The following is a 25,571-nucleotide window of genomic DNA, read 5'->3' on the forward strand; positions in this document are numbered from 1 at the left end:
GCCACTTGTTGTTCAGTCGTTCAGTCGTGTCCGACTCTTCGTGACCCCATGGACTATCGCACGCCAGGCCTTCCTGTCCTGCGCTCTCTCCCGGAGCGTGCTCAAGTCCATATTCATTGCATCGGTGATGCTATCCAGCCGTCTCATCCTCTGCTGTCCCCTTCTCCTTTTGCCTTCCATCTTTCCCAGCATCAGGGTCTTTTCCAGTGACTTTTCTCTTCGCATTCGGTAGCCAAAATATTTGAGCTGCAGCTTCAGTATCTGTCCTTCCAATGAGCGCTCAGGGTTGATTTCCTTTAGGATTGACTGATTTGACCTCCTTGCAGTCCAGGGGACTTGTAAGAGTCTTCTCCAGCACCACAGTTCAAAAGCATCGATTCTTCGGCGCTCAGCCTTCCTTATAGTCCAGCTCTCACAGCCATACGTTACTACTCGGAAAACCATAGCTTTGATGATACGAACCTTTGTCGGCAAGGTGATGTCTCTGCTTCTTACTATGCTGTCTAGGTTTGCCATGGCTTTCCTCCCAAGGAGCAAGCGTCTTTTAATTTCATGGCTACAGTCACCGTCTGCGGTGATCTTGGAGCCCAAGAAAATAAAATCTGTCACTGCTTCCATTTCTTCCCCTTCCATATGCCAGGAAGTGATGGGGCCAGATGCCATGATCTTCATTTTTTTAATGTTGCGTTTCAAACCAGCTTTTGCACTCTCCACTTTCACCCTCAACAAGAGGCTCTTTAGATCCCCTTCGCTTTCTGCCATTAGGGTGGTATCGTCTGCGTATCTGAGGTTCTTGATAATTCTCCCAGCAATCTTAATTCCGTCCTGTGATTCATCCAACCCAGCGTTTCTCATGATGTACTCTGCATATAAATTAAATAAGCAGGGCGACAATATACAGCCTTGTCGTACTCCTTTCCCAATTTGGAACCAATTGGTTGTTCCATGTCCAGTTCTTACTGTTGCTTCTTGACCCTCATGCAGGTTTCTCAGGAGACAGGTAAGGTGGTCTGGTACTCCTATCTCTTTAAGAATTTGCCACAGTTTGTTGTGATCCACACAATCAAAGGCTTTAGCATAGTCAGTGAAGCAGGAATAGACGTTTTTCTGGAATTCTCTTGCTTTCTCCATGATCCAGCGAAAGTTGGCAATTTGATCTCTAGTTCCTCTGCCTCTTTGAAACCCAGCTTGTACTTCCAGTAGTTCTCGGTTCACGTACTGCTGAAGCCTAGCTTGTAGGATTTTGAGCATAACCTTGCTGGCATGTGAAATGAGTGCAACTGAACAGTAGTTGGAACTCTCTTTGGCATTGCCCTTCTTTGGCATTGGAATGTAAACTGACCTTTTCCAGTCTTGTGGCCACTGTTGAGTGTTCCAAATGTGTTGGCATATTGAGTGCAGCACTTTAACAGCATCATCTTTTAGGATTTTAAATAGCTCAGCTGGAATACTGTCATCTCCACTAGCTTTGTTGTTAGTAATGCTTCCTAAGGCCCACTTGACTTCACTCTCGAGGATGTCTGGCTCAAGTTCAGTGATCGCACTATCATGGTTATCAGGGACATTCAGATCTTTCCTGTATAGATCTTCTGTGTATTCTTGCCACCTCTTCTTAATCTCATCTGCTTCTGTTAGGTCCCTGCCTTCTTTGTCCTTTATCATGCCCGTCTTTGCACAAAATGTTCCTTTGAGATCTCCGATTTTCTTGAAAAGATCTCTAGTCTTTCCCATTCTGTTGTTTTCCTCGACTTCTTTGCATTGTTCATTTAAGAAGGCCTTCTTGTCTCCCATTGCTATTCTCTGGAACTCTGCATTCATTTAGGTATATCTTCCCCTTTCTCCCTTGCTTTTCGCTTCCCTTCTTTCCTCAGCTATTTGTAAAGCCTCATCACACAGCCACTTTTCTTTCTTGCATTTCTTTTTCTTTGGGATGGATTTCGTTGCTGCCTCCTGAACAATGTTACGGACCTCCGTCCATAGTTCCTCAGGCATTCTGTCTATCAGGTCTAATCCCTTAAATCTATTCCTCACCTCCACTGTATATTTATAAGGCATATGATTTAGGTCATACCTGAATGGTTTAGTGGTTTTCCCTATGTTCTTCAATTTAAGCCAAAATTTTGCAATAAGAATCTCATGATCTGAGCCATAGTCAGCTCCAGGTCTTGTTTTTACTGACTGTATGGAGCTTCTCCATCTTTGGCTGCAAGGGACATAATCAATCTGATTTCGATATTGACCATCTGGTGATGTCCATGTGTAGAGTCGCCTCTTGTGCTGTTGGAAAAGAGCGTTTGCTATGATCAGCGTGTTCTCTTGGCAAAACTCTATTAGCCTTTGTCCTGCTTCATTTTGTACACCAAGGCCATGCTTGCCTGTTATCCCGGTGACTTCCTGTCCGTCTTGGGTGGCCCTGCACGGCATAGCTTATGGCTTCACTGAGTTACGCAAGCCCCTTTGCCACAACAAGGCAGTGATCCATGAAGGGGTCTCAGCCACTGCCTACAATTAAAAAGGTAAGCTGAAATCCTGTCCTCCTCCCCAAAGGGAAAGTTAATTGAAATTCTCACCCTGGCCAGCCTCTTTTGCCAGAGTTTTTATTTCACCCCCACTGCACAAAATGCCAAAAATGGAAGAATCAAAATTTTCAACACAACACTAATTCCTTTACATCAGTGTTGGACAGGGGGCCAATTTCCCACCCACAGAATGCACCAGGGGGTGCACCATACCACCATTGCTACGGTTGCTGCCACTGTCTATATTGATTCCAAAATTGGATCAGTGTTGACCAATGTCTCTGAAAATTCACTGTTGAATCATAGAATGATAGAATAGTAGGGTTGGAAGGGGCCTACAAGGCCATCGAGTCCAACCCCCTGCTCAATGCAGGAATCCAAGTCAAAGCATCCCTGAAAGATGGCTGTCCAGCTTCATCTTGAATGCCTCCAGTGTGGGAGGGCCCACTACCTCCCTAGGCAATTGGTTCCAATCACTTCTTCCTCCCTATAATTTTTTAATAATGCATTGTATTTCCTTATAATACTCTCTTCCTCCACAGTCCAAAAGTAGGCATGGTAGCTCTTTCCCATTCCTTTGCCAATAATTGGTGTGCTAATGTTAACACACAGCCATTACTCTTAGCTAGAGGTATATGGGAATTTTATTTCTATTTGCAAATCATCAGAATTTGGACAGCCATCTGTCGGGGATGCTTTGATTTAGATTCCTACATTGAGCAGGGGGTTGGACTTGATGGTCTTATAGGCCCCTTCCAACCCTACTCTTCTATGATTCTATGAGAACTTGCCTTGTTTACAACCCCGAAGGTCAATGCAAGCTCGTTTTTCCTAGGGGTGTATGAACCCCACTTACTGTTCCACTCTGGGGTCCGCTGGAGGGGAGGCGATCTGTCCCTCCCTCTGGAATCCTCTCCGGCTGGTTCTGCTCCACGGCGAGTCCACGGAGCAGCCGGCTGGGGCCGCCCACAGCCACAGCCGGACGTCCCTCCACTGCCGGACTGCGGCCGCAAATGGCGTCCGGCATAGGGGATGCCATTTGCGTCCCTGCCCTTTGCCATGATTGGCTATGTAAATATTTTTGTAGCCTATCATGGCAAAAAGCAGGGACGCAAATGGCGTAGCAGACGCTATGTCGGATGCCATTTGCGGCTGCAGCCCAGCAGCGGACCGGCCAGCGCCCAGTAGCATCCTTCCCGACTGGGCTTCACAGGGTGGCAGGGGGGAGCAGTCTGTTCCGCCATGGACTCCAGTGGCCGGATTCTTTAGATTCTTTAGAACTCATTGGAGTCCACGGCGGATTTCTCTGCCATCCCTAGTTTTTCCGAAAAACCTTGCACATTCCCAAACTTGCGATCACATTAGAAAAATGCATTATTGTTTTTTTTTAAAAAAAAAATGTGCCCTTTAAAATGCACAGGAGGGGATGAATTTTTCCCATTAAACAGAACTTTTCCTGTTCGAACAAAAACAAATACAGGGCACAAACAAAAATGGGAGCCAGGTAAATTGAGCTTCGAAGTGGAATTTGGAGAATCTTCGCAAGCTCAGACATCCCTGGTTCCCCATCCCTACTCCTAACTTGGTTCACCAAATAGCCCAAAAAATGTCATCAGTGGAGAGAGTTGGATCTCACATCCTATCGCATCTTTAATAGCTTGAAAAAATATCCTGCCAATATTGTTTAACAGTTGCATTTCCTCCAAATGTAAGCAAAATGATCTCTTCCCCTACCACACTGCCAGAATTGCCCTATTCACACTTGTTTTAAAGTGGGTAGACTCACCATGTGAGTAGTAGCCCCACCCCTGAAATGTTGTCACAATGAAGCTCCTCCCACAGGCATTCATGCATAGCAAATGCCTGCATTAGATAGGCCTTTGCATGTACAGTTGTATACCTGTAGGTTTCCACATGATTCTGATCCTGCAGGGACACAGTACCTCTCCCAGTATGAACCTACCTGTACACTATGATCAGTGTCTGAGGCCCTCCTCTAAATACGTTCTCCAAGGAAGGCTTGTAGGATGGCAACAAGGAAAAGGGCCTTTTCAGTAGTAGCCCCCTAACTGTGGAATCCTTTCCCAAGAGAGGCCCACCTGGCACCACCATTGTCATGTTTTTGGTGCCAGATTAAGCCTTTCCTATATTTTCAGGCATTTCTGGCATCAGCTAAATAATTTGGGTTGTCACTGATGTTTTAGTTATTTTATGAGGGGGGTTAGAGGTTAAATGTTTTTAGCTGTTTTAAAGTTTGTATGTTGTAAGTTTGTTCTGTGACATCCTGAGTCTTTTTGGAGAAAGGTGTCTAAGACATCAAATAAATTTATTTATTTATTTTAAAACTTTTTTTTATTTAACATTATTTTTAGGCTGCCTTTAAGGGTAGAACCCTCTGAAGGTGGTGTGCAAGAGGGGGAAAAAAAGATTCATCTATACTCCAAAAACAAACAGAAAAGCAATAAATAAATATCCAGTGAAATACTATAAAAACAGATATGTGTAATAATACAGATAAAGCAATAATACAGACACGTTGTCATTTCCTATCAGAAATATCCACATTAAATTCACCTTGCCACAACTTTTTCTTGCTACGTGGGGATTCTTGATGGTCTTGCTGCCACAGCAGGCAACACAGATGTGCTAGCGGTATCTACCCTGTGCCAAATGTGATTTAAATATTTAATTAAAATAGCTTTTCCTTCTGGTCTGTGGCTAAATTGAAAAGATAGCTTTATCCCAGGCACACTCTAAAATGAGCTTCTGCCCTTGTCAGAAAACATTTATTAATTTTTTTTAAAAGGCACCGTCATTAAGGGGTGTGTGTGTGTGTGTGTGTGTGTGTGTATATATATATATATATACACACACACACACACACACACTTATTTAAATTTCGTAAGAGAGCAATCCTATGGCCACTAGACACTGTCTAGAGGTCCATAGGGTTTTTTAGTTTACTGGCTCGGAGCTTGTAGACAGTTAGAGGAGATGGCAGGAGCCCCTTTACCTTGCTTCCTATGGGATCTCCAGGCCCATTCCCACCCCCTCTCTGAAGCCCCAGCTAGAGCTAGCCAAGAATACAGGGCGGAGCATGGAGGAGAGGATCCCCTCTGGGCTCCGCCCAACCTGCATTGGATAGGCATCTGTCTCCGAGTTCGGAGGCTGACATCTATCTCGATAGGATAGAGCCCTAAGCTGATAGCTTCATGAACTGGGGTCTAGTTTGCTGCCATGGATAGATGGTTGGCCTTGGACAGGGGAGTCCAGTGCTCCACTCCCCGTCAGCTATGAAGCATGGCGAGTAGCCTTGGGCGAGTCACTGTCACTCAACCTAGTCTACCCCACAGGGCTGTTGTGGGATAACCTACATGTATGCCACCATAAGCTCCTTGAAGAAAGGGTCAGACGTGTGTATTTTAAAAATTTTAAAATATTTATTGGCTATCCTATAACCATGTTCTCAGGGCAGTTACAATAGAAATAAAAATAAAATACATACCATAAATCAAGGAAACATATAAAAGCAGCATAAAAACCATTGCCCGGGTAAAATTCATTTCAAGCGAGAGCAGATTAAAAGGCCTGGGAAAATAAAAGGGTCTTTGCCTGGTGCCAGGCAAAGGCACCAGGTGAGCCTCTCTGGAGGGGGCATTCCATAGCAAGTGTACCACCACTGGAAGGGCCCTTTCCCCATTAGCCACCTGCCACACCTCACCTTGGTACTGGCCCCTGGAAAAGAACTTCTGAAGATGATCTTAAGATCTGGGCAGGTGAGGTGGGCATTCCTTCAGGAACCCTGATCCAAGTCATGAAGGGCTTGAAAGGTCAAAATGAACACTTCAGACTGGGCCTGGAAATGGACTGGGAATCAGTGAAGGTGGCAAAGCATCAACTTCACTGGTTCTAACCCGTGGCAAAGTATGATATATTCTATATATGTAATAGTTCCAGTTAGCAATCTTATAGCTGGGTTCTGAAGTAGTACACTGTATATATCATCTGTCCGTCTATACTTAAACTGGATCATAATATTCCATCAAACTCTTCCGAAATTCCATCACAATCTAGCATGGCCAATAGACAAAACCCAGCGCAGGGCTATGCAAATAGGCACTGATGTGGCGTTCCATTGGGCTTCAGTCTGGGACCCAATTTGGAGGAGGGAAAACCTGCTTCTCACTCCGGATGCTGAAATTACCAGGGGAAATGTTGAGCTCCTACCCCATGGTGATAGATGATAGACAGACAAGACAGGGTTGCGTTGCACTGAATTTTCATGGACAAAGCTTAACATTTTTGCCCAGTGTTTCTGGAGCAGTTATTTAAGTGCCATTTTCTTTTTTAAAAACTCTTCAACCAGGGTTGCTGCTGCTGCACAATGTGATCCCAGCCAATCAGGGATCAGATGGTCAATGTGATGCCTTCGCAATGCCAACCATCAAATCAAATTTGGCATTGTGACAAGGTCACACTGAGGGCACATATAGCCAGTGGAGGCTGGTGGCTCCAATTTCGGTGGGGCTGTGCTTCCATTCTGGGTTTCAGTCAGAACCAGCCAGAACTCTAAAGGAGCTAGCCATGGTACCGAACCCATTTGGGGTTTTGGCAGATTCTGACTGAAACCCAGAATGGAATCACAACCCTACTGGAATCAGAGCCACCAGCCTCCACTGCATGTAGCCAATTCAGAGTGAAGGCACTGTCTTCTGTATTGCATTGCCCTCATTCTGTATGGAGGTGGGGAAGGAAGCTGAATACATTCCAGCTCATGCCACCATTTTTGTGGATACCCACTATCCAGACAAATTAGTGAAAGAAGGGGAATATAGGTGCTAGCATAGCCAATGCTGCTACCTCTTTGGTAACATGACCAAAATGTCACCTCTGTTCTCTCTGTCTCTCACTCTCCTCTCTCTCTCTCTCTCTCTCTCTCTCACACACACACACACACACACACACACCATCATTGAATGTTGGGCCCATTTTAATTGCCTATGAACAAGACCGAGAAGTTGGAGGGGTCTGTTTCAGCTCTGCCCTATATATGTATGTGTGTGTGTGTGTGTGTGTGTGCACATGTGTGTACATGCATGTGTGTGTATGTACACACCACAGGCAGAGAGGCAGGATATATATTAGAATAATACATCTTTAAAAGAATGCAATCCTCAATGCACTTCCTAGGGAGTGAGCCCCATTGAACGTAATGGGACCTATTTCTGGAGAAACCAGCATAGGATTTCACTGTAAATAAATAAGCCAGCATCTGGCACTCATCCCTATGGAGAAAAGCAAAGGGTTGTAGGGGAGTGATGTTATGGGGGGGGGGATATGCCCATCCCTACTCTGACCCAGCAACCACTGACAGAGACATTGACCTGGTCATCAGCGCACTTTTACATCATACCTCTATCTATCTATCTATATCTATTTGGAAGCTTTATATGCCACTTTTTGATTGAATTATCCTCAAGGGAGCTTACAATAGATTCTACTAATACAATTACTGTATGCTCCATAGCCAAAGCTCTCTGGGTGGTTCACAAACTTGAAACCAGAAAATACAACAATATAATAAAACACAAGGATATGCCCAAACCCCAGACCCACACAACACAGAAGCCCTTGGATAGTTCCTTTAGAGTTTTGACTGGTTCTAACTAAAACCTGGAGCAGATTCACCACCCCACCAACATTGGAGCCAACAGCCTCCACTGCCAGGATGGAATGTGGGGCACCCCCAGCTCCCACCAGAAGGATGGGGCTAGCATGTGCATCCCTTCAGCTCTGCAGTCCTAGGACAAGTGGCAGTCGGAGCTGAATGTACTTCCTGGCAGAGAGGGGAAAAGCAAGCCCCCTGCAGCTGTTCCTTTTTTGCTGATGGACTGGGCCAGGCCTTCACCCAGTGGTGTAGCAGGGATATGGAGGTGCAGCTGGCACTCATCATGGCAGTTCCCATAGGAGGATCCAAAAATGCAGGCAGCTGTGCTCCATCTCCCTCTCAATGTACCATATGTGCCTTTTACAGCGCTTTCCTCAAGCTAATGGGTCTTAATTGCCCATTCAAAACCAAGCCACCCCAAAATACTTTGCATCACAACAGGGAGAGCTCAGGACAATATTGTTGCTGGGGAAATCCATTCCCCACCAGCTACCTCAAGGATTGCAGCTAAGCTCAGAGGAAACAGGGAAATCTGAGATGACTTCATCATCCCAGCTAATCAAAAAGTCCCAGGGCTTCAATCCTGTGAGCCCTGCCTCCGCTACGCCACTCCCTTTACCCTTTTCACTGTCCTCCTTCCCTTTGTGCGGCAAGTCCTGCATCTTTGACTTTGTGTTTTATATATAATGTACAGCACGTAGTCTGTATAAGAATAAAAGGGAACAGTGTCCCTCCTCTCTTCTCTGAAAGTTAGAGCTCCCAGGACGGTGGGAGAAAGAGCAATATAACATCCTCTTCCTGCATCAGCCCATGTTCCAGTTGGGGTCAGAACATCAGAACATTTTTGTACCAGCACGGCATCTAATCACAGCCAGGAGTGGGCCCTCTTTAGTGCTACAGCCTGTGGGTTTTGCAGTGCTTCCTTGATTCCTGAGGGCAGGAAATCCTTGTCTCAATCTCGTTTTCATAAAGAGTGCACACACAGAGAGAAATGTTTTGTTCCAACATGCTTTTGGGTCGTGTGCCGGGGAGGAGTTTGTGGTTGGCTCAGCAAGGTCGTTGTGTTGTGTGTTATTGTTTTCATATGTTTTCATCCCATTTTATTCCCATGCTGTATTTTAAAGGGGATGCTATTCTTGTTTTATTGGCAGCTGCTTTGGGCAAGGGAGGTTTAAAAAAAAAACCTCAATAAATAGGGGTTGGACTGGATGGTCTTATAGGACCCTTCCAACCCTACTATTCTATTAATACAGAAATTCATTTCCATTAAACTGGTTTCTGATCTTCCACCCCTTGCAAAAGAAAAAGAAAAGAAAACTAGACAGGAACCATATTCCAGAGGAGAGAGGAGAGAAGGGCCTCTGGCTAACAAAGAAATGCAAAGTTAGTGAATCAATCCATCGTGGAGAAGTTCAGTGTGTGTGGCTTCTCTCCTCATTGTGCTGCAGCCATGCTTGCTCAACTTCCCTCTGCCATGCTGCTCTTAAAGGCACAGTCACACCACCAAGACTGGCTCTGGATATATATAGTTTTTTCCTCTCTTCTGAAGGCTTTGATTGCTAACATTGATGCCACCTACTCGAAACCTAGGAGTTTTTAAAACCTCTCTTGATGTGCGAATACATCTTCTGCCCAGCAATGCCGGTCTGGAACAAATAAACACACAGTCAGGAGGAACGTGGTTTAAGAGGTTGTGATTATGCACACAAAAGAGAGGTCAGCTGGTGTTCTAATTGCCCAGGAAGTGGGTTACTAAGCAGCAACGACTAACCCAATTGCTATTCCCCTGGGATGTTGCCATGTATCTTAACCTTTGCAGCCTGCTGTCAGTCTCGCTTGAGACCCGAAACAAAATGTCTTGTTACTACCAACCGTTAAGTACTGCAACAAGATGACCCTTTCTGTTTGTTTATCGACATGGCGAGTGCAGGGTCCAAGTGCTGTTTGCAACTGTGATTTCTGGTGAACAAACCATAGTAAGTTGGCTGTCTGTCTCCCCCTGAAATCTTCTCCCCCTGCCCCCCCCCAAAAAAGATAGGCAGGTTTTCCCACCTAAATAACAGATCAGAAAACAAGGGTGTTTCCCTGAATCACTTTTTCCTCCATGCAATGAATACACAGCATAATGACATGTTGGAGCTAGGCAAAAGATAGCTCATCCATTCTTCATCCTCACTGTATTTTATCTTTAAACTGAGCCAGTGTGTGTGTGTGTGTGTGTGTGTGCGCGCGTGCAACACAAATCATTGGAGAGGAACTGCTAGTTACCAAGGAGACCCCCAGATGAATCACAGAGACTGACTGGTATAAGATCTAGACATACTGTATCTTCTTAATTCATGAGACCATAACATTTTAAGCGAGGAGGAGGGAGAAGGAAATACGAGCCAAGTCTGAAAGGCATGTTTCCCTCCCACCGTCAAGAATGGCTCTGATTGTTTTGCGATGGGAAGGAATTAGCAAGCGGCATCTGAGAAGGGACTGAGACCAACTGAAGTGGGAATTCTCTGGAGCGGTCCTTGATTCAGGGGAGAATAAAAGGCAGGAAACCATACAAGGACAAAGTAGGTCCAGATGGAGGTGACTGAAGACGCACCACTGTTGCCATCCAGGAGTGAAGAACAAGACGGTGAGCCCCGGAGAAGCATCTGTCTCTTGCCTGTGCTGCAACCTTACTGTTTCTGTGAATAAAGGGCTGTGCTGTTTCTTCTTGCACTTTAATACTCCTGGGCAGAGAATGGAGGCATTAAGATTTTTTTTTAGCAAAAGAATCCTGGCAAGAAGAAATGCTCGCTTTGATTCAGGATTGGGAGTTCTCATCAGCCTTTCTAAGGATGCTGACTGCAGTTTGAGATCCTGGTTGTGAGTCCTCCTTTTGGTGCCTTTCGGTTCCACGCATTTTCACCAAGTGGCATGTGAATGTGATGGGTTTGGCAAAAGAACCCTAAGAGAGGGACTGGGTTTCTCCATGGCTTGGACCCCAATGTTTCTTGCCTGCCAAAGGGAGTTACCGTAATGTCTATGAAACATGTGGAAGGCTCAGCCAACCGAAGAGATGTAAACACAGCAGACGGTGAGTGGAGTTTTTGAAAATGTGGCGATAACTAGGAGCTTCGTCAAACAAAGTTTGGCTAAGAGAAGCTCAGCTTTTATAGACTTTCTGGTTTTGAGGGAGTTTCTTCTCCCCAAATGGGTTGACATTGCTCCTTTTTAAGAAAAGTCTCGAACTTTTTTTTCCCCATCTGCTTTGCCAATTCTCCCCTTCCTGGTTTAGAAACAAACCTTTCAAGAAAGCATCTTTGGAATGATGAGAAAAGCACAAAATCATTCTAACAACTGAATGTGAAGAGTTACAGAAACCTCCCACGTGCATCTAACTTGGTTTCACCCCAATGGTGAAAACTACAGAAGTATGTAGATTACAGGGAGGAAAATCTCACTCTGCCAGATCCAATTGAAATCTCCATACTGGGAACAGCTGGACCACAGTTGCTAAGGTAACCTGATCAATTAAAGATTGTCTGATACAGTGGGACATATTGAAATATATGATAGATGTTATATAGGAGAGAGGGGTTGAATGCCACAACTGTGCCTAGGAACAGGGTGTTATTCAGTCATGGTGACCTTTCATTGTTAGGTATATTTTGGAAAAAAGATTCCTAGAATGAGAACATTTAGCAGGAAGGGTCACCAGCTTGTTAGCAAAGGATTCAAACTGAGGATGTTTTCAGAGGCAATTAATCTGAAGTGCTCTTTTGTGACATGAATTATACTCTCCCATCTCAAAACTGAAATTAGCTGCACATAGCATTTATGATCCAAAATGAAAGGCTAACCAGTAATGATGTTTCAGGGGGTGGGCACTGTAAGGTTTATTGTTGGTAAAATAAAAATGGTCTGACTTGATTAGAATACATCTTGGTCTGCAAATTTAGGAAAGAGGAATCTTCCAAAAAGGTTGAACTTGGTGATAACTGAAACAGCTTCAAAATACTAAAGAGCTGTGAGAAAAAGGTGAAGGCTTTATTGCACTCTGAGGGACGAATGCAAGAAAAATCTAAGCCGTGTCTGAAAGCCAGTCATTAATTCCCTGTCAGCCTGGCTTAAAAAAAACCTGGATATATTATTCCAGCTTCTAGGAAAAGACTGCAAGACCAGCATAAGATGTTTTGGTTCATTATCTAAAGGCACATTTTGAGTGCCTTTTGGTTAAGGGGACATGAATTGAGAATGTTTTGGCTGCCAGAGATTTTCACAGACGTTTTCATTTTTGCGATGAATGACAATGTGTTTTACATATCAAATTGCAACCATTTAACTCTCATTTCGTGCGAGTAGTGCTGTGATGTCATAAGCAACAGCCCACTCTAAGCATGTCTGCTCAGAAGTAACTTCCACTGAATGCAGCAGAACGTACAGCCCGATCCTATGCGTGTTTACTTGGAAGTAAGCTACACTGCATGCAATAGGACTTACTCCCTAGCAAGCCAGGTTAGGATTCTAGCTAAGCTTTCGGTAACATGCAAACCTCTACTGATACGTTTACTGGCAATGTCGATTTAATTTTTACTCCGAATCCTCCAACTTGGCGAGTGAGGTGAACAAACATCAACAAGAAATGGCACCCATTTCACTGTGTCTTAGCTGTGAAATCTTTCAGGGGTGTGTGGTTTCTTTGACAGGGTGAATTGCTGGAATGCTTTCCTGTTTTGCCCCAAGGTCACCTAGAAAGGCAGAGAGATTGGTTTCAGAGGGAGCATCGGTCTCGAGCTTATACCAAATGATTGAGAGGCCTACCAAACTGATTTCCTTTTGTGGCCTTTGCTGAGTTTACAGCAGCCTACAAAAAGAGGTGGAAGTTAGGGAAAGTTGAACGTCAAGCAGCCAAATGCTTGGACTTTGATGGAGATGTGCCTGATGGCAGAGTTCATACAACTTAAGTGTGGGTAGTATTACTCTAAAGAAAAAAAAGTTACCCATTCAATAAACATCCAGGATGGGAAGTAAGCCACCTTATCAATGTGGTTGATCTTGCACTGTACCTCAACCCTCCTCCTTCTCTATCACCTTCAGGCATCTGATGAAGTAGCTCATTGCCTACCAATTTCACACCACAATAAATCAGTGAGCCTTTATGGAATCACACGACATCTGTTGTTTGATATCATGCCATGCTTTATAGGGCAATCATTATATTTCATTATGTTGCAGGAAACAAGCAGGACATTCTTTTTGTATATGCTGAACTTCATATGGGGAGATGGGCTCCTTTCTTTGTGTTTTGAGTCTCCACTAACTTTCATGCCAGTTTAGCGGGCATAGAAACTTCATTCACCAGCCATCCAAATGAGCTGCAAGTAGCAATGCATTGCCGTCTCTGCCACATATTCCAGTGGCAGTGACCTGTGCATTGCCAGGAGCATCTCTTGCAAAGTTCGGGATTAATCTGGCCCAGTACTATCAGCTTTGGAGGGCTTTGCTTGGCAAATGACCCACTGTGAGAATCCTTCCAGAGACCAATCATGAGGCAAGGTCATCCCATGTGCCATGTGGTTGCTGCATGCTGCCCTGCCATGCTGAGGACTGACACGTGGCTTTAGGTTCACTCATTCAAAAGGCAGCATGATCAGCTTCTTGAGTGGGAGAAAGAGTACACCCCTTTGGGAGCAGCCTTTCCTGAGTGATACGGCTGTCACTTCAAAGGGTTCCCGCAGGAGCCCATTTCCAGCCTTACTCCGATGCGAGAACATGTTATACCAGGGGAAGCTGCACCCAAGAAAAGGGGGGAATCTCCAAGAAGACCCAACTTGCCTGACCCTTCCAAACACTGGTAAATCTCTCTCTCTTTCTCTCTCTCTCTCTCCTCTCCTATGAAATCTTTTAAAAGTCTTTCTCCCTGAAACTTGACATCCTATTCAGGACCATGGAGAGTACATGTGTGTGAGTGGATTTCACGTGTTCACAAATGATGCTAAGAGAACACCTTTTCATCTGGAAAGTGTACATCTGAGAGTATGGAGAAGCTGTGGCAACGGAGTGGTGAAAAGCAGTGGAGAACTGAGTGAATTCCAGGCAGGTAGATAGGGAGTGCTAATGTTTAGGGAGCTGGCTCTGAAATACATACTCATAAATAAATACATACTTTACTCCAGCATATCTATAAATCATGTTCTTGATCTTGGAAGCCCTTTAATCCAAAATGTATTGCACCAGGTTGGAGCTATTCAATGATGAAGGAATGCCACTCTGCATGTGTTCAAGGGTTCTCTCTTCTTTATTAATACTTCATACATTTCTAGGACTGAGCCCTGGGACTGAACACAGGTCCCAGAGCAGAATTTTGATAAAAACCCAGTTCAAATTAAGCTTTGATTGGAGTAAGAAAGAACATTCAGTTGTTGTCATCATGTGATACAACTTGTTCTCACATTAGAGTTCCATTTGTGGGGAGTTACTATTCTGGATGTACCCCAATTTTAGTACATACACAGCAGGAGCAATATGGTGTAATGGACAGAGTGTTGGACTAGATTAAAGATATCTGGGTTTAAATCCCCTGCGGGGGGTGGGGGAGAGGTTGTATTGGGCAAAAAACAATGACCTGGGAAGGAAAGATAATTGCTCAATAATATGTTATTTGATCAAGTATCACTCAAAAGATTGTGGCTTTTGAACTGCATCCATAGAAAATCCTGGGTCTGTGGGCAGGTGCCACGAACATTCCGCTTGTAATGCTTTATCATCTCAGACCTGCAAGTCATCGCTTGAACTTGTGATCCTCGAGTGATGAATGTGCAGGTATGCAAATGTACCCTCTGCCCTTCATTTCAAAGGATTTAGTCTCTGACAGCCCCTCATTTTGATGGCTTCTTTGGCTTATTTTAAGGAGCGATGCAAGGAACTGTCTGGATTGGGTGCACATGTCAACTCCCTGCAAGCCAAGGAGTGAGATCTAGGCTAGTATTTTACTCAAAGAGTGACCTATGATTCAGGAAATCCTGGGTTCCGATCTGGCTTCTGTCATGAATTCACAAGGTGAGGTTAGGCAACCCATCATGTATCATCCTCTCTTCTGCAAATAAGGAGTTAACATGTACACTGGGTGTCAATTCTGGATTTGCCTCTGCGTGGTACGTGAAACAGCCCTTGAAAAAAACTTATCTTGCAGTCCCGGCTGGTGCCAAGGTATGCTAGCTCACCTGCTACTTAGTCCTTAGTTTTTTTTAACAGGAAATGCCAAGGAATCAGCTGGGGGCTTTCTGTGTGCAAAGCAGGTGTCCTCCCACTGAACTCTGGTCCTTCCACCAGGCACTGTTTCTCAGCCAGCCTCCACAAATCAGCACTGGCCTTTGGGCAAGCAGGGTGCCCTGTAAGTAGGGATGTACGAAAGTCACTTACCTTTTCAATGAGGTGATTCACGGTGGGGGGGAGGCGCTCCGTATCTCCCTCCGAAATCCTAATCCAGACGGCTCTGCTCCGCGGAGATTCCGCAGAGCCGCCAGTCGGGGCCGCCCGCAGCCGGACATCCGGCCGCTGGGCAGCCTGCAGGTAAAAAAAAAAAAAAAGCATACGCAAATGGCAGCGGCTACAGCGGCCGCCATTTGTGTTCCCTTTTTTTCGCCATTTTAGCCTATTAAATATTTACATAAGCTATTACGGCGGGGGGGGAAAGGAACGCAAATAGTGCCCACTACGCTATTTGCGTTCCTGTTTTTTTGCCGTAATAGCTTATGTAAATATTTACATAGGCTAAAACAGCGAAAAAAAGGGAACACAAATGGCAGCCGCTGTAGCCGCCGCCATTTGCGTATGCTTTTTTTTTTTTAGCTTGCCGTGATAGGCTACGTAAATACTTACATAGCCTATCACGGCCTCTGCAGGGATACAAATGGCATCCCTGCGTTAGCCATGATAGGCTACGTAATTATTTACATAGCCTATCACAGCTATGATGAGGAAGTGAACGGCGGCCGCAGCGCGGCCGCCATTCTCAAGTCAGCGCGGATGGCAGCAGGTAAGTGCTCCATTTCGCGTGCCTTTCATGGGGGGGGGGGGCTTCGTTCCGCCATGGATTTCAGGAGAAATCACCGAGATCCATGGCAGAATTCTTTGACATCCCTACCTGTAAGTATACCAATCTCCAAAGATAAGGTTTTGTTTTGTTTTGTTTTTTAAAAACAGCAATTGGATGTCATCCTGCTTGGAAGATACTGCTGCTTTTTTCTACTTTTCTCCATATGCTGGTGCAAAGCCCTCCCCCTGAAACCATCTTTATACATGCCAGATGACTTTGAGAGAGAGGAAGGACTGGGGCATGTTAACTGCAAATGCTGGCTGGCTAGTAAGTCAATCCAACCATGGTGGACCTCTCTTTCTCAGCCAAACCCACCTCACAGATTTGGTGTGAAGATAAAATCGTGGTGAACAGAAACTGGTACCTGTGCCCTGAGTGCCTTGGAAGAAGGGCAGGATAACAAATGTAGTTATATGGGGTGGGCAATACATCACTCATGGTCCACATGCAGCCCCCCCTCGGCCTTTTTCCATACCCCACCCCACCCCATGCATCCCCACTTTCCCATCAGTGAATTTGCTGCAGCAGCCAAAGAACTGGCAATTTTCAGGCAACATTTGTCAGCATGGCAAAAAGGGGGTTAAATTTTCTTTAAAACAGGGCACATGGCAGGCAAGCACATTGTTTTCAAGCAAAATGGCCCCTTTTTGCCACCACCAAATTTCAGCAGCAATTCTGGGGAGGGGTCCAGCCCCCAGTTGGTTCTGGGGGGGTGCAATTGGCACCTAGACTTATTCCCCCCACCATACACATGCACGCGCACACACACACACACACACACACACGGTTTCACATATATCCCTTCATTTGTGTCTAGGGTCGTCTCTCTCCTTTATGCTACCTCTTTTTTCCCCGGTGGGGGCTGGTGGCTCCGATTTCAGTGGCGCTGTAAATCCATTCTGGGTTTCAGTCAGAACCAGCCAGAACTCTAAAGGAGCTATCCAAGATGCTGAACCCATTTGGGGGAATAGGTTTTCCCTGTCTCTCCACACCGAGACGATGCCACTCTCTCTAGCATCTTTCTCAGGGCTGCCAGCATAATTGTGCCCTTTAGCTTGCATGGTTCCTTTCTAAACGCATCTCACATTTTTCCTCTGTGCAGGTGCAAGCGCTGGAAGCAATTAATCAGGGATATGAACCACTCTTTCGGCACCATTGACTCGTTTCTCTCGCATTGGACAGGCTGATGGAGGCAAACTTGGGTAGACGGGTGTCATTGCAGCCGCACTCATCTGCCACAAACTTTTAGGCTTGTTAAGTAGAGTGACCTTGCATATTACTGTGGCGCATTTGACTGGAGGCTCACCTACAGCAGTTATTTTGCTGCTTGTGTTATGATTATCATCATCCCAGTCAAGTCCCAAAATGCATTTTCACAGAGATCTCTTTAGAGCTCAAGGGAAAATGAGTGTCAAAATATATTCCCAGAGTAATGGCTGAACTGATGAAAATGTTGTTGTGAAGATTTAGGAGCGGCTTCTCAAGAATACAGTCTGTTCAGCAGTAGGTAGAGCTAGGCTAGGGGCTCAGAATGTGACCTGTTAGCCTTTTTAGCTGGTTGAAAGTTTTATGCCTCTTGATCTTATTGTCCATGTTTAGGGGTTTAGGTTGCTTTTATTGCATTGGTTTTAGGTCATTTTATGCACACCACCCTGGAACCATTTTTTGGATAGCGACACCATTTAAACATTTAGAAATTATAAGAATCAGAGTGGCTTTACACCAGTGTAACTAGCCTGTTTTCTCTGAAAGAATTCTGAGAATTATAGTTTGGTGACAATGCTGATAATTCTCTGTCGGAGACCCCAGCCTGGCTTCAACACCACCCCATGCATATACGAAACTGCAATTCTCCAGGTTCTCTGCTGAGAAAAAAATGACTATGATATATGAGCCAAACTAGATGTTACACTAAATGCACAACTGCCACTAAAAAAGAGCAGCTAAAGCTAGTGCAGTAACACATCTGCTGATGCTAAGGGCTGTTGTGCTTGAGATTGTTAGAAAGCATCATTCTTTGCACCACCAGAAGCAAAGACCAGCGGCCTGTCCATCCATTTAGCACTGCTGTATCTGGGAAGAGCTCCTTAAAGGTATCTTAAGCATGCACTTAGATAACAGGAACTTGCTTGAGTCCCCTCCACCACACACACTTCATAATGTAATTATCTGAGTTATTCATACCGTTCCTAAAGGAAATCAACCCTGAGTGCTCATTGGGAGGACAGATGCTGAAGCTGAAGCTCAAATATTTTGGCCACCTAATGTGAAGAGAAAACTCCCTGGAAAAGACCCTGATGCTGGGAAAGACTGAAGGCAAAAGGAGAAGGGGACGGCAGGGGATGAGATGGCCAGATAGCATCACCGATGCAATGAATATGAACTTGAGCACGCACCGGGAGAGAGCGCAGGACAGGAAGGCCTGGCATGCTATGGTCCATGGAGTCACGAAGAGTCAGACACGACTGAAAGACTGAACAACAAATTCATACCGTGCTTCTCAAATGAACTCTCCAAAGCAGGTTTCAGTAAAAGAAACTTATTTATAACAATAAACTATGATATTAAACATCGAATAAAAATACACAGCTAAAAATACACAGCAGCATTTTTTAAAAAGACAACAGAATGCAGTAAAAGAAAAAAGAAAAAAACACCACAGTAAAACCAGCAGAGTCAATTATAAACACCTTCCAAAATAAAATAGTTTTGGAATGCTGACTAAAAACGGCAGAAGGGGAGAGTTTGATAGACTTCCCTAGGTAAAGAATGCCACAGTTGTGGTGCCAACAGTGTTTTGCACCTTGGTTAGCTCCTTTACAGTTCTCACTGGCTCTGACTGAAAGCAGATTCACCACCTCACTGACACTGGAGCCACCAGCCTCTACTGGGTGCCATCACCGAGAAGGCCTTGTCACTGGTAGAATGTACCTGTGTCATGATACCATAACACTCCACATTTCCCCAGCCTGCACCCTACCCTTTGGGAAATAAAGAATGCTGTCACGATGACAAGACATGTGGAGCATTCTACTAACCTAGCCTTCCCCCAAGCTGCTGCCAATACAGACATATGGAAAAAGGCTGTAGCCCAGTGGAAAAGCACATGATTTGCATGCAAATGGTCCCAAGTTCCATCCCTGGCATCTCCAGGTAGGGCTGGAAAAGACTCCTGTCTGAAATGCTGGAGAGCCACTGCCCTTCAGAGTAGACCAGAGGTGGACAAATTCCAGGGTTCCAAGGACCAATTCCCCCGCCCCCAGAACCCACTGAGAGCTGCATCCCTGGTTGTGACCACTGCCACATTTCTGAAATTTGGTAGAGTGGTGGCAGCAACCCCCCTCCCTAAAGAACACACCTTCTTTTAAAGCTTTTAATTGGCCCCATTCAGCCATCATACCACCTCAATTCAACATCAAACTGACCTCTTTTTTATGACATGACTGCAACAAATTTAACAGCATGGAAAGAGACAGGAGTGGGCAGAAGGAAGATCTCCAGATATCTTGGACTTCAGCTCCCAGAAGTCCCTGCCAGCATGGCCAATGGTCAAGAATGTTGGGAGTTGATGTCCAAAACTACTGGAGATCTACTTTCTGCCCACCTCCGGTGCAGACAATACTGAATTGGTATTCTGTTTCAAAACAGAACTCTTCCCACTTCCCAGGCAGAAGAACAGGAAGTTGACACCACCGCCAAGTGATGCATGGGCAGGTCCCTGGCCTTTGCTTCTGGTGCTGCCAAGAATAATGCTTTTTAATGATCTCATGTTAAAAAAAAAAAAGCCCTTAATGTCAGCAGATGCCCTGCTCCACTCGATCTAATTGCATCCAAGTCGGGAAGACGACCCTATTGTTTTGACCATCCATCTCCTTGAGAGCTCGAAGGTCTGCTTCACCTGCTCCTTCCAATAAACCAGGAGGTGAGCAGTTTGACTGGGCTTGGGGGAAGCAGTGCATTGTGGCACTCCCAGCATCGGTATGAAAGTTCAGCGGGTGCTTCCATGAAGAATGCACAGCTGGCCTCCTGCCCTGCTTCTGCATCGGCGATGCTTTCTGAGCTGGCCACCCGCCTGCCTGGTTGCGATCCTGCATCCCAGACAATGTTGTCTTTCTGGCATGGTTTGCTCCATATGGCTTAGCAAGGCAGTACGTGGGTGAGCCATGTTATGTAGGCTTTCGGAGAAAAGATGCTTCAAAGGATCCCTCTCTTGGAGGCAAAACTGCCGCAATATAATGCCGGGAATGTATTCTGACCCGTATATTCTGATTCAGACATTCACTATGTGTAAATGACTCTGAAGTTTGGTGACTGAGGCTTAGTTTTGTTTTTGTTTTTTCTTTCTTGCCTCTCATCGTTAAGGATCTGATGGTGAAATATTTTCAAGCACCTTTGTAATAGTGTCATAAACCAACTCATCGCAGCATCGCCCAAACAGATGCTGATGTCCTGCAGTAGCTGAGGGCAACAAATTGTCTGCATTGCTCATTCAGGCAAGATGTTGAGCTATTGAGAGCCCATAGGGCGTAACGGATAAGACGCTGGTTCTTACCCAGAGATATCTGGATTCCAGTCTTGGCTAAACGATGAGGGCTAATGGATGGCACTGAGCAAATCCTTTTCAGATTTACAGTGAACATGCATGTAGAGGGAAGAAGCATCAGGTTTACACCTGCTGTCCCCCTCCCAAGTTGAGATGTATTTGTTGTTGTTGTTCAGTCGTTCAGTCGTGTCCGACTCTTCGTGACCCCATGGACCATAGCACGCCAGGCCTTCCTGTCCTGCGCTCACTCCCGGAGCGTGCTCAAGTTCATATTCATTGCATCAGTGATGCTATCTAGCCATCTCATCCTCTGCTGTCCCCTTCTCCTTTTGCCTTCAGTCTTACCCAGCATCAGGGTCTTTTCCAGAGAGTTTTCTCTTCGCATTAGGTGGCCAAAATATTTGAGCTTCAGCTTCAGTATCTGTCCTTCCAATGAGCACTCAGGGTTGATTTCCTTTAGGATTGACTGATTGGACCTCCTTGCAGTCCAGGGGACTCGTAAGAGTCTTCTCCAGCACCACAGTTCGAAAGCATCAATTCTTCGGCGCTCAGCCTTCCTTATAGTCCAGCTCTCACAGCCATACGTTACTACTGGGAAAACCATAGCTTTGATTATGCGGACCTTTGTCGGCAAGATGATGTCTGTGCTTCTTACTATGCTGTCTAGGTTTGCCATAGCTGTCCTCCCAAGGAGCAAGCGTCTTTTAATTTCATGGCTACAGTAACTGTGTGCGGTGATCTTGGAGCCCAAGAAAATAAAATTTAGGTCATACCTGAATGGTTTAGTGGTTTTCCCTACGTTCTTCAATTTAAGCCAAAATTTTGCAAGAAGCAGCTCATGATCTGAGCCACAGTCAGCTCCAGGTCTTGTTTTGACTGACTGTATAGAGCTTCTCCATCTTTGGCTGCAAAATACATAATCAATCTGATTTCGATATTGACCATTTGGTGATGTCCATGTGTAGAGTCGCCTCTTGTGCTGTTGGAAAAGAGTGTTTGCTATGATCAGCGTGTTCTCTTGGCAAAACTCTATTAGCCTTTGTCCTGCTTCATTTTGTACACCAAGGCCATGCTTGCCTGTTATCCCGGTGATTTCTTGACTTCCTACTTTAGAATTCCAATCCCCTGTGATGAAGACAACATTTTTTTTTGGTGTTAGTTCTAGAAGGTGTTGTAGGTCTTCATAAAACCAATCAACCTCAGCTTCTTTGGCCTCAGTGGTTGGGGCATAGACTTGAATTACTGTGATGTTGAATGGTTTGCCTTGGATTCATACTGAGATCATTCTATCGTTTTTAAGATTGTACCCCAGTACTGCTTTTCCCACCCTTTTGTTGACTATGAGTGCTACTCCATTTCTTCTAAGGGATTCTTGCCCACAGTAGTAGATATGATGGTCACCTGAATTAAATTCGCCCATGCCTGTCCATTTTAGTTCGCTGATTCGCAAGATGTCGATGTTCAATCTTGCCATCTCATGTTTGACCACCTCCAGCTTACCTTGATTCATTGATCTGACATTCCAGGTTCCTAAACAATATTGTTCTTTACAGCATTGGATTTTCTTTTCACCACCAGACACATCCACAGCTGAGTGTCCTTTCGGCTTTGGCCCAGCCGCTTTACTCTTTCTGGTGCTACTTGGAAATACCCTCTGCTCTTCCCCAGTAGTATATTGGGCACCTTCCGACCTGAGGGCCTCATCTTCCGGCATCATATCTTTTAGCCTTGTGATACATTCCATGGGGTTTTCTTGGCAAGAATACTGGAGTGGGTTTCCATTTCCTTCTCCAGTGGACCACATTTTGTCAGAACTCTCTGCCATGACCTGTCTGTCTTGGGTGGCCCTGCACAGCATAGCTTATAGCTTCACTGAGTTATGCAAGCCCCTTCGCCACAACAAGGCAGTGATCCAAGAAGGGATGAGATGTATGGATTTTGTTATTCCATTCCATCTGTGTTTTGTGGATTGTCAGGCATCTTTTGTTCCGTCGTCCACTCGTTGACGGAATCAGATTTCTTTTTACCAGAATTTCATTCTACTTGCGCTAATTTTGAGGTCAAGGTGGCTGCCTTAAGCTCCTTGGGGGTGGGGTGACATGCAAATATAATGAGGAAAGCATGTACACAAGCATGAGAGTGACACATGAACATAGGAAGCTGCCTCATACTGAAGCTGAAACAAGGTAATCGTGAGAGAATCTGAAAGTCATTGAGAAGACCTTGCCTGAGGGTTCAGTGAAGCATTGGTCCATCCATCTCCATCTTGTTCTATAATGTCTGGCAATGGCTCTCCTGGGTCTCCTTCCCAGTCCTACCTGGAGAAGCAGGGGAGAGAACCTGGAATGTTCTGAGTGCATTGCGTGTGCTCTTTGGCTGAGCTACACCTAGGGATGTGTGAACTCACCCCAGTCCAGTTCTCCGGATACCTGCCCAGACCCTGCCCCCGCTCACCACTCTCCGGACTGCACTCAAGCCCTTCCCATGCTCAGTGAGCAGCCCGCACTCACCCCAGCAGCCTCGTCGAGCTCCACAGTCACCGTTTAAAAAATAAAATAAAATGGTGATTGCAAAAATGCGCATGTTTTTGTATGCGCAAAAACTCGTATTTTTGCAAAGGCACACTGTGTGTGTGTGCGAAATGTGCATTTTCGGAAAATGCGCATTTTCACGCATTTGCGAATATGTGCATTCACAAAAATGAACATTTTCACTTGTGTGCAAATATGCGCATTTTTGCGATCACCATTTTATTTCTCAAAAAATGGCATCTGTGAAGCTCGACAAGGCTTCTGGGGTGAGTGTAGGCCATTTGCCGGGCACGGGTAGGGGGCGAGCAGGGGCAGGTGCTCAGCGAGCAGGGCTCGGGGGTGCAGGCAGGAGCAGGTCTGCCGGATTTCTGGACTGAATCAGGCACCCATGTCAACCCAAGCTATACCCCTTTCCTAATGACTTCCTACACCAAGTCACTGAAGTTGTATCTGGAGATGTATCACAACAGGTCCTTTGGGCTTACAGTGTTCTAACCCTTTTTCCCCCCTGCGAAATTCTGCTTTCACACATTGTTGGAATTTGTACCAGACCAATCTACTGCATTTCTCCCAACCTTACGTTGCTTGTATATTCAGCTCTTTCTATGTGTCTTTTGCTGCTGCTCCATCAAACCCTCAGGCAAGGTCTTCTCAATGACTTCCAGGTTCTCCCAAATTTGATTTGTTTCAGCCAAATCATGTCATTCCATAGCAAAATCATTTCTTACTGTAATAGCTGGCGTTCAACCAGGTTTCTGGTTATAGTCTTGACTTGCTTCAGTTAGTTTTGAAGAGAGGGGGAAAGGAAATCCAGATTAACTGAAATGCCTAAAACTCTGGCCTTCTGGTCAAGCACTGATACTAAAAAAGTAAGCAATTTCATTCATTTCTGCGCGAGATATCCCAAGAATCTCATTCAGGAGCATGAGCCAATATCAGCTCACTAAACAACTGTGCCATTTCAACCCCATGCACTGCAGCTCTGCAAAATCCAAGCTTAACCCATTCCCCATCTGAACAGTGAAGAGCCTTTTTCATCTGTTTCTGCAGTTTGGCCACAAGCCTTGACCTCTTTAAGGGACACTCCATTCCACAACTGCTGAGTGTGCCATTTTAAAGCTGGCCCTTAAGAAGCCTTGATGCCAGCCATTCATTCCCAGTTGCTTCAAAACATCACCCCTTTGTGTCTTCTGCATTCTGTCAAGGAATTGTTATGGAAAATTGCTATGGTTCCACTATACCAAGGGTGGGAAACTTGTAGCCCTTCAGACTTTTTTTTGGCCTACAACTCCCATCATCCCTCACCATTGGCTATGCTGACTAGGGATGATAGGAGCTGTAGGCTGAAACATCTGAAGGACCACAAGTTGCCCAGCTATGTGCTATAAGAAGACCAACCTAGCCAGCTGGCATGAAGGACAGTCCAACAGGTGTCATCTGTGGGGAACAGTGACTACCTTGGCAGCACAACCTGTGGTCTTCTGTCAGATTTATTTATTTATTCCCCTGCCATGTTAAATCCCTCCTTTCCACCATAACAGGTCCACAAAGCAGCTCACAACAACCATAATAAGCTGAGATAGCTTGGCCATTGTTATCCATGCACTGGTTAGACTATGCAAGTCATTGTACATAGAGTGCCTTTAACATACAGGGCTCAGGGGAATGCATTGCCCCTCAAACCACTGAGGGCCAACCCCCCTGCCCTCACCCCTCCTTCCTCTGAATTTTCTGCTGAAATTGCCACCACAGTGGCAGCAAAAAAGCACTAATTTTGCTCAAACACCAGGCAGACAGGGAGTGAGTGCCTTGTTTGGAAACAGCATTGTGCTCCTAGGAGGCTTCTAGGAGCACAATTCTGCTTCCAAACAAGGTGTGCACACCCTATGCACCTTGTTTTCAAGCAAACCCACATCTTTTTTTGCCACTGTTGCTACTGCCACAATGGCAAATTCAGCAGGTGGGGCATTGGGAACTGCAAAAAGGCCGGGGTAGGGGGGGGCACATGCAGCCTGCATGTTCACAACCCCCGCTTTAAAGACTTCTTGGAAACCAGAGCTTGTATAGAATGCTGCAGTTAGATTGCCAACTGGGACTATTATACTGAACACATCTCACCAGTGAAACAGATACATGAGCTGCCAGTCAATTTCTGGGCACAATAATGGTACTTACCAATAAAGCCCTAAAAGGCCTAGGGCTTGTTACTGACAGGATGCCTTCTACAACATGA

At 45.3% G+C, this 25,571-nt stretch overlaps 1 protein-coding gene across 1 annotated transcript in view; it reads left to right on the top strand.

Annotated features, from left to right (window-relative positions):
• The first annotated feature begins 13,928 nt into the window (after nucleotides 1–13,928).
• The window catches only part of LOC146351564 (calcium-activated potassium channel subunit beta-2), a 151,345-nt gene continuing 139,702 nt past the window's right edge, over nucleotides 13,929–25,571 (top strand). Inside the window, exon 1 of the mRNA XM_084842076.1 lies at nucleotides 13,929–14,020. Within this exon, the coding sequence (XP_084698202.1) occupies nucleotides 13,929–14,020 (92 nt within the window). The remainder of the gene's footprint in view (nucleotides 14,021–25,571) is intronic.

The sequence above is a fragment of the Heloderma suspectum genome, chromosome 3 (assembly GCF_057233095.1).
Source record: "Heloderma suspectum isolate Gila_16-S chromosome 3, 16-S_ref, whole genome shotgun sequence".
Taxonomy (NCBI): Eukaryota; Metazoa; Chordata; class Lepidosauria; order Squamata; family Helodermatidae; genus Heloderma; species Heloderma suspectum.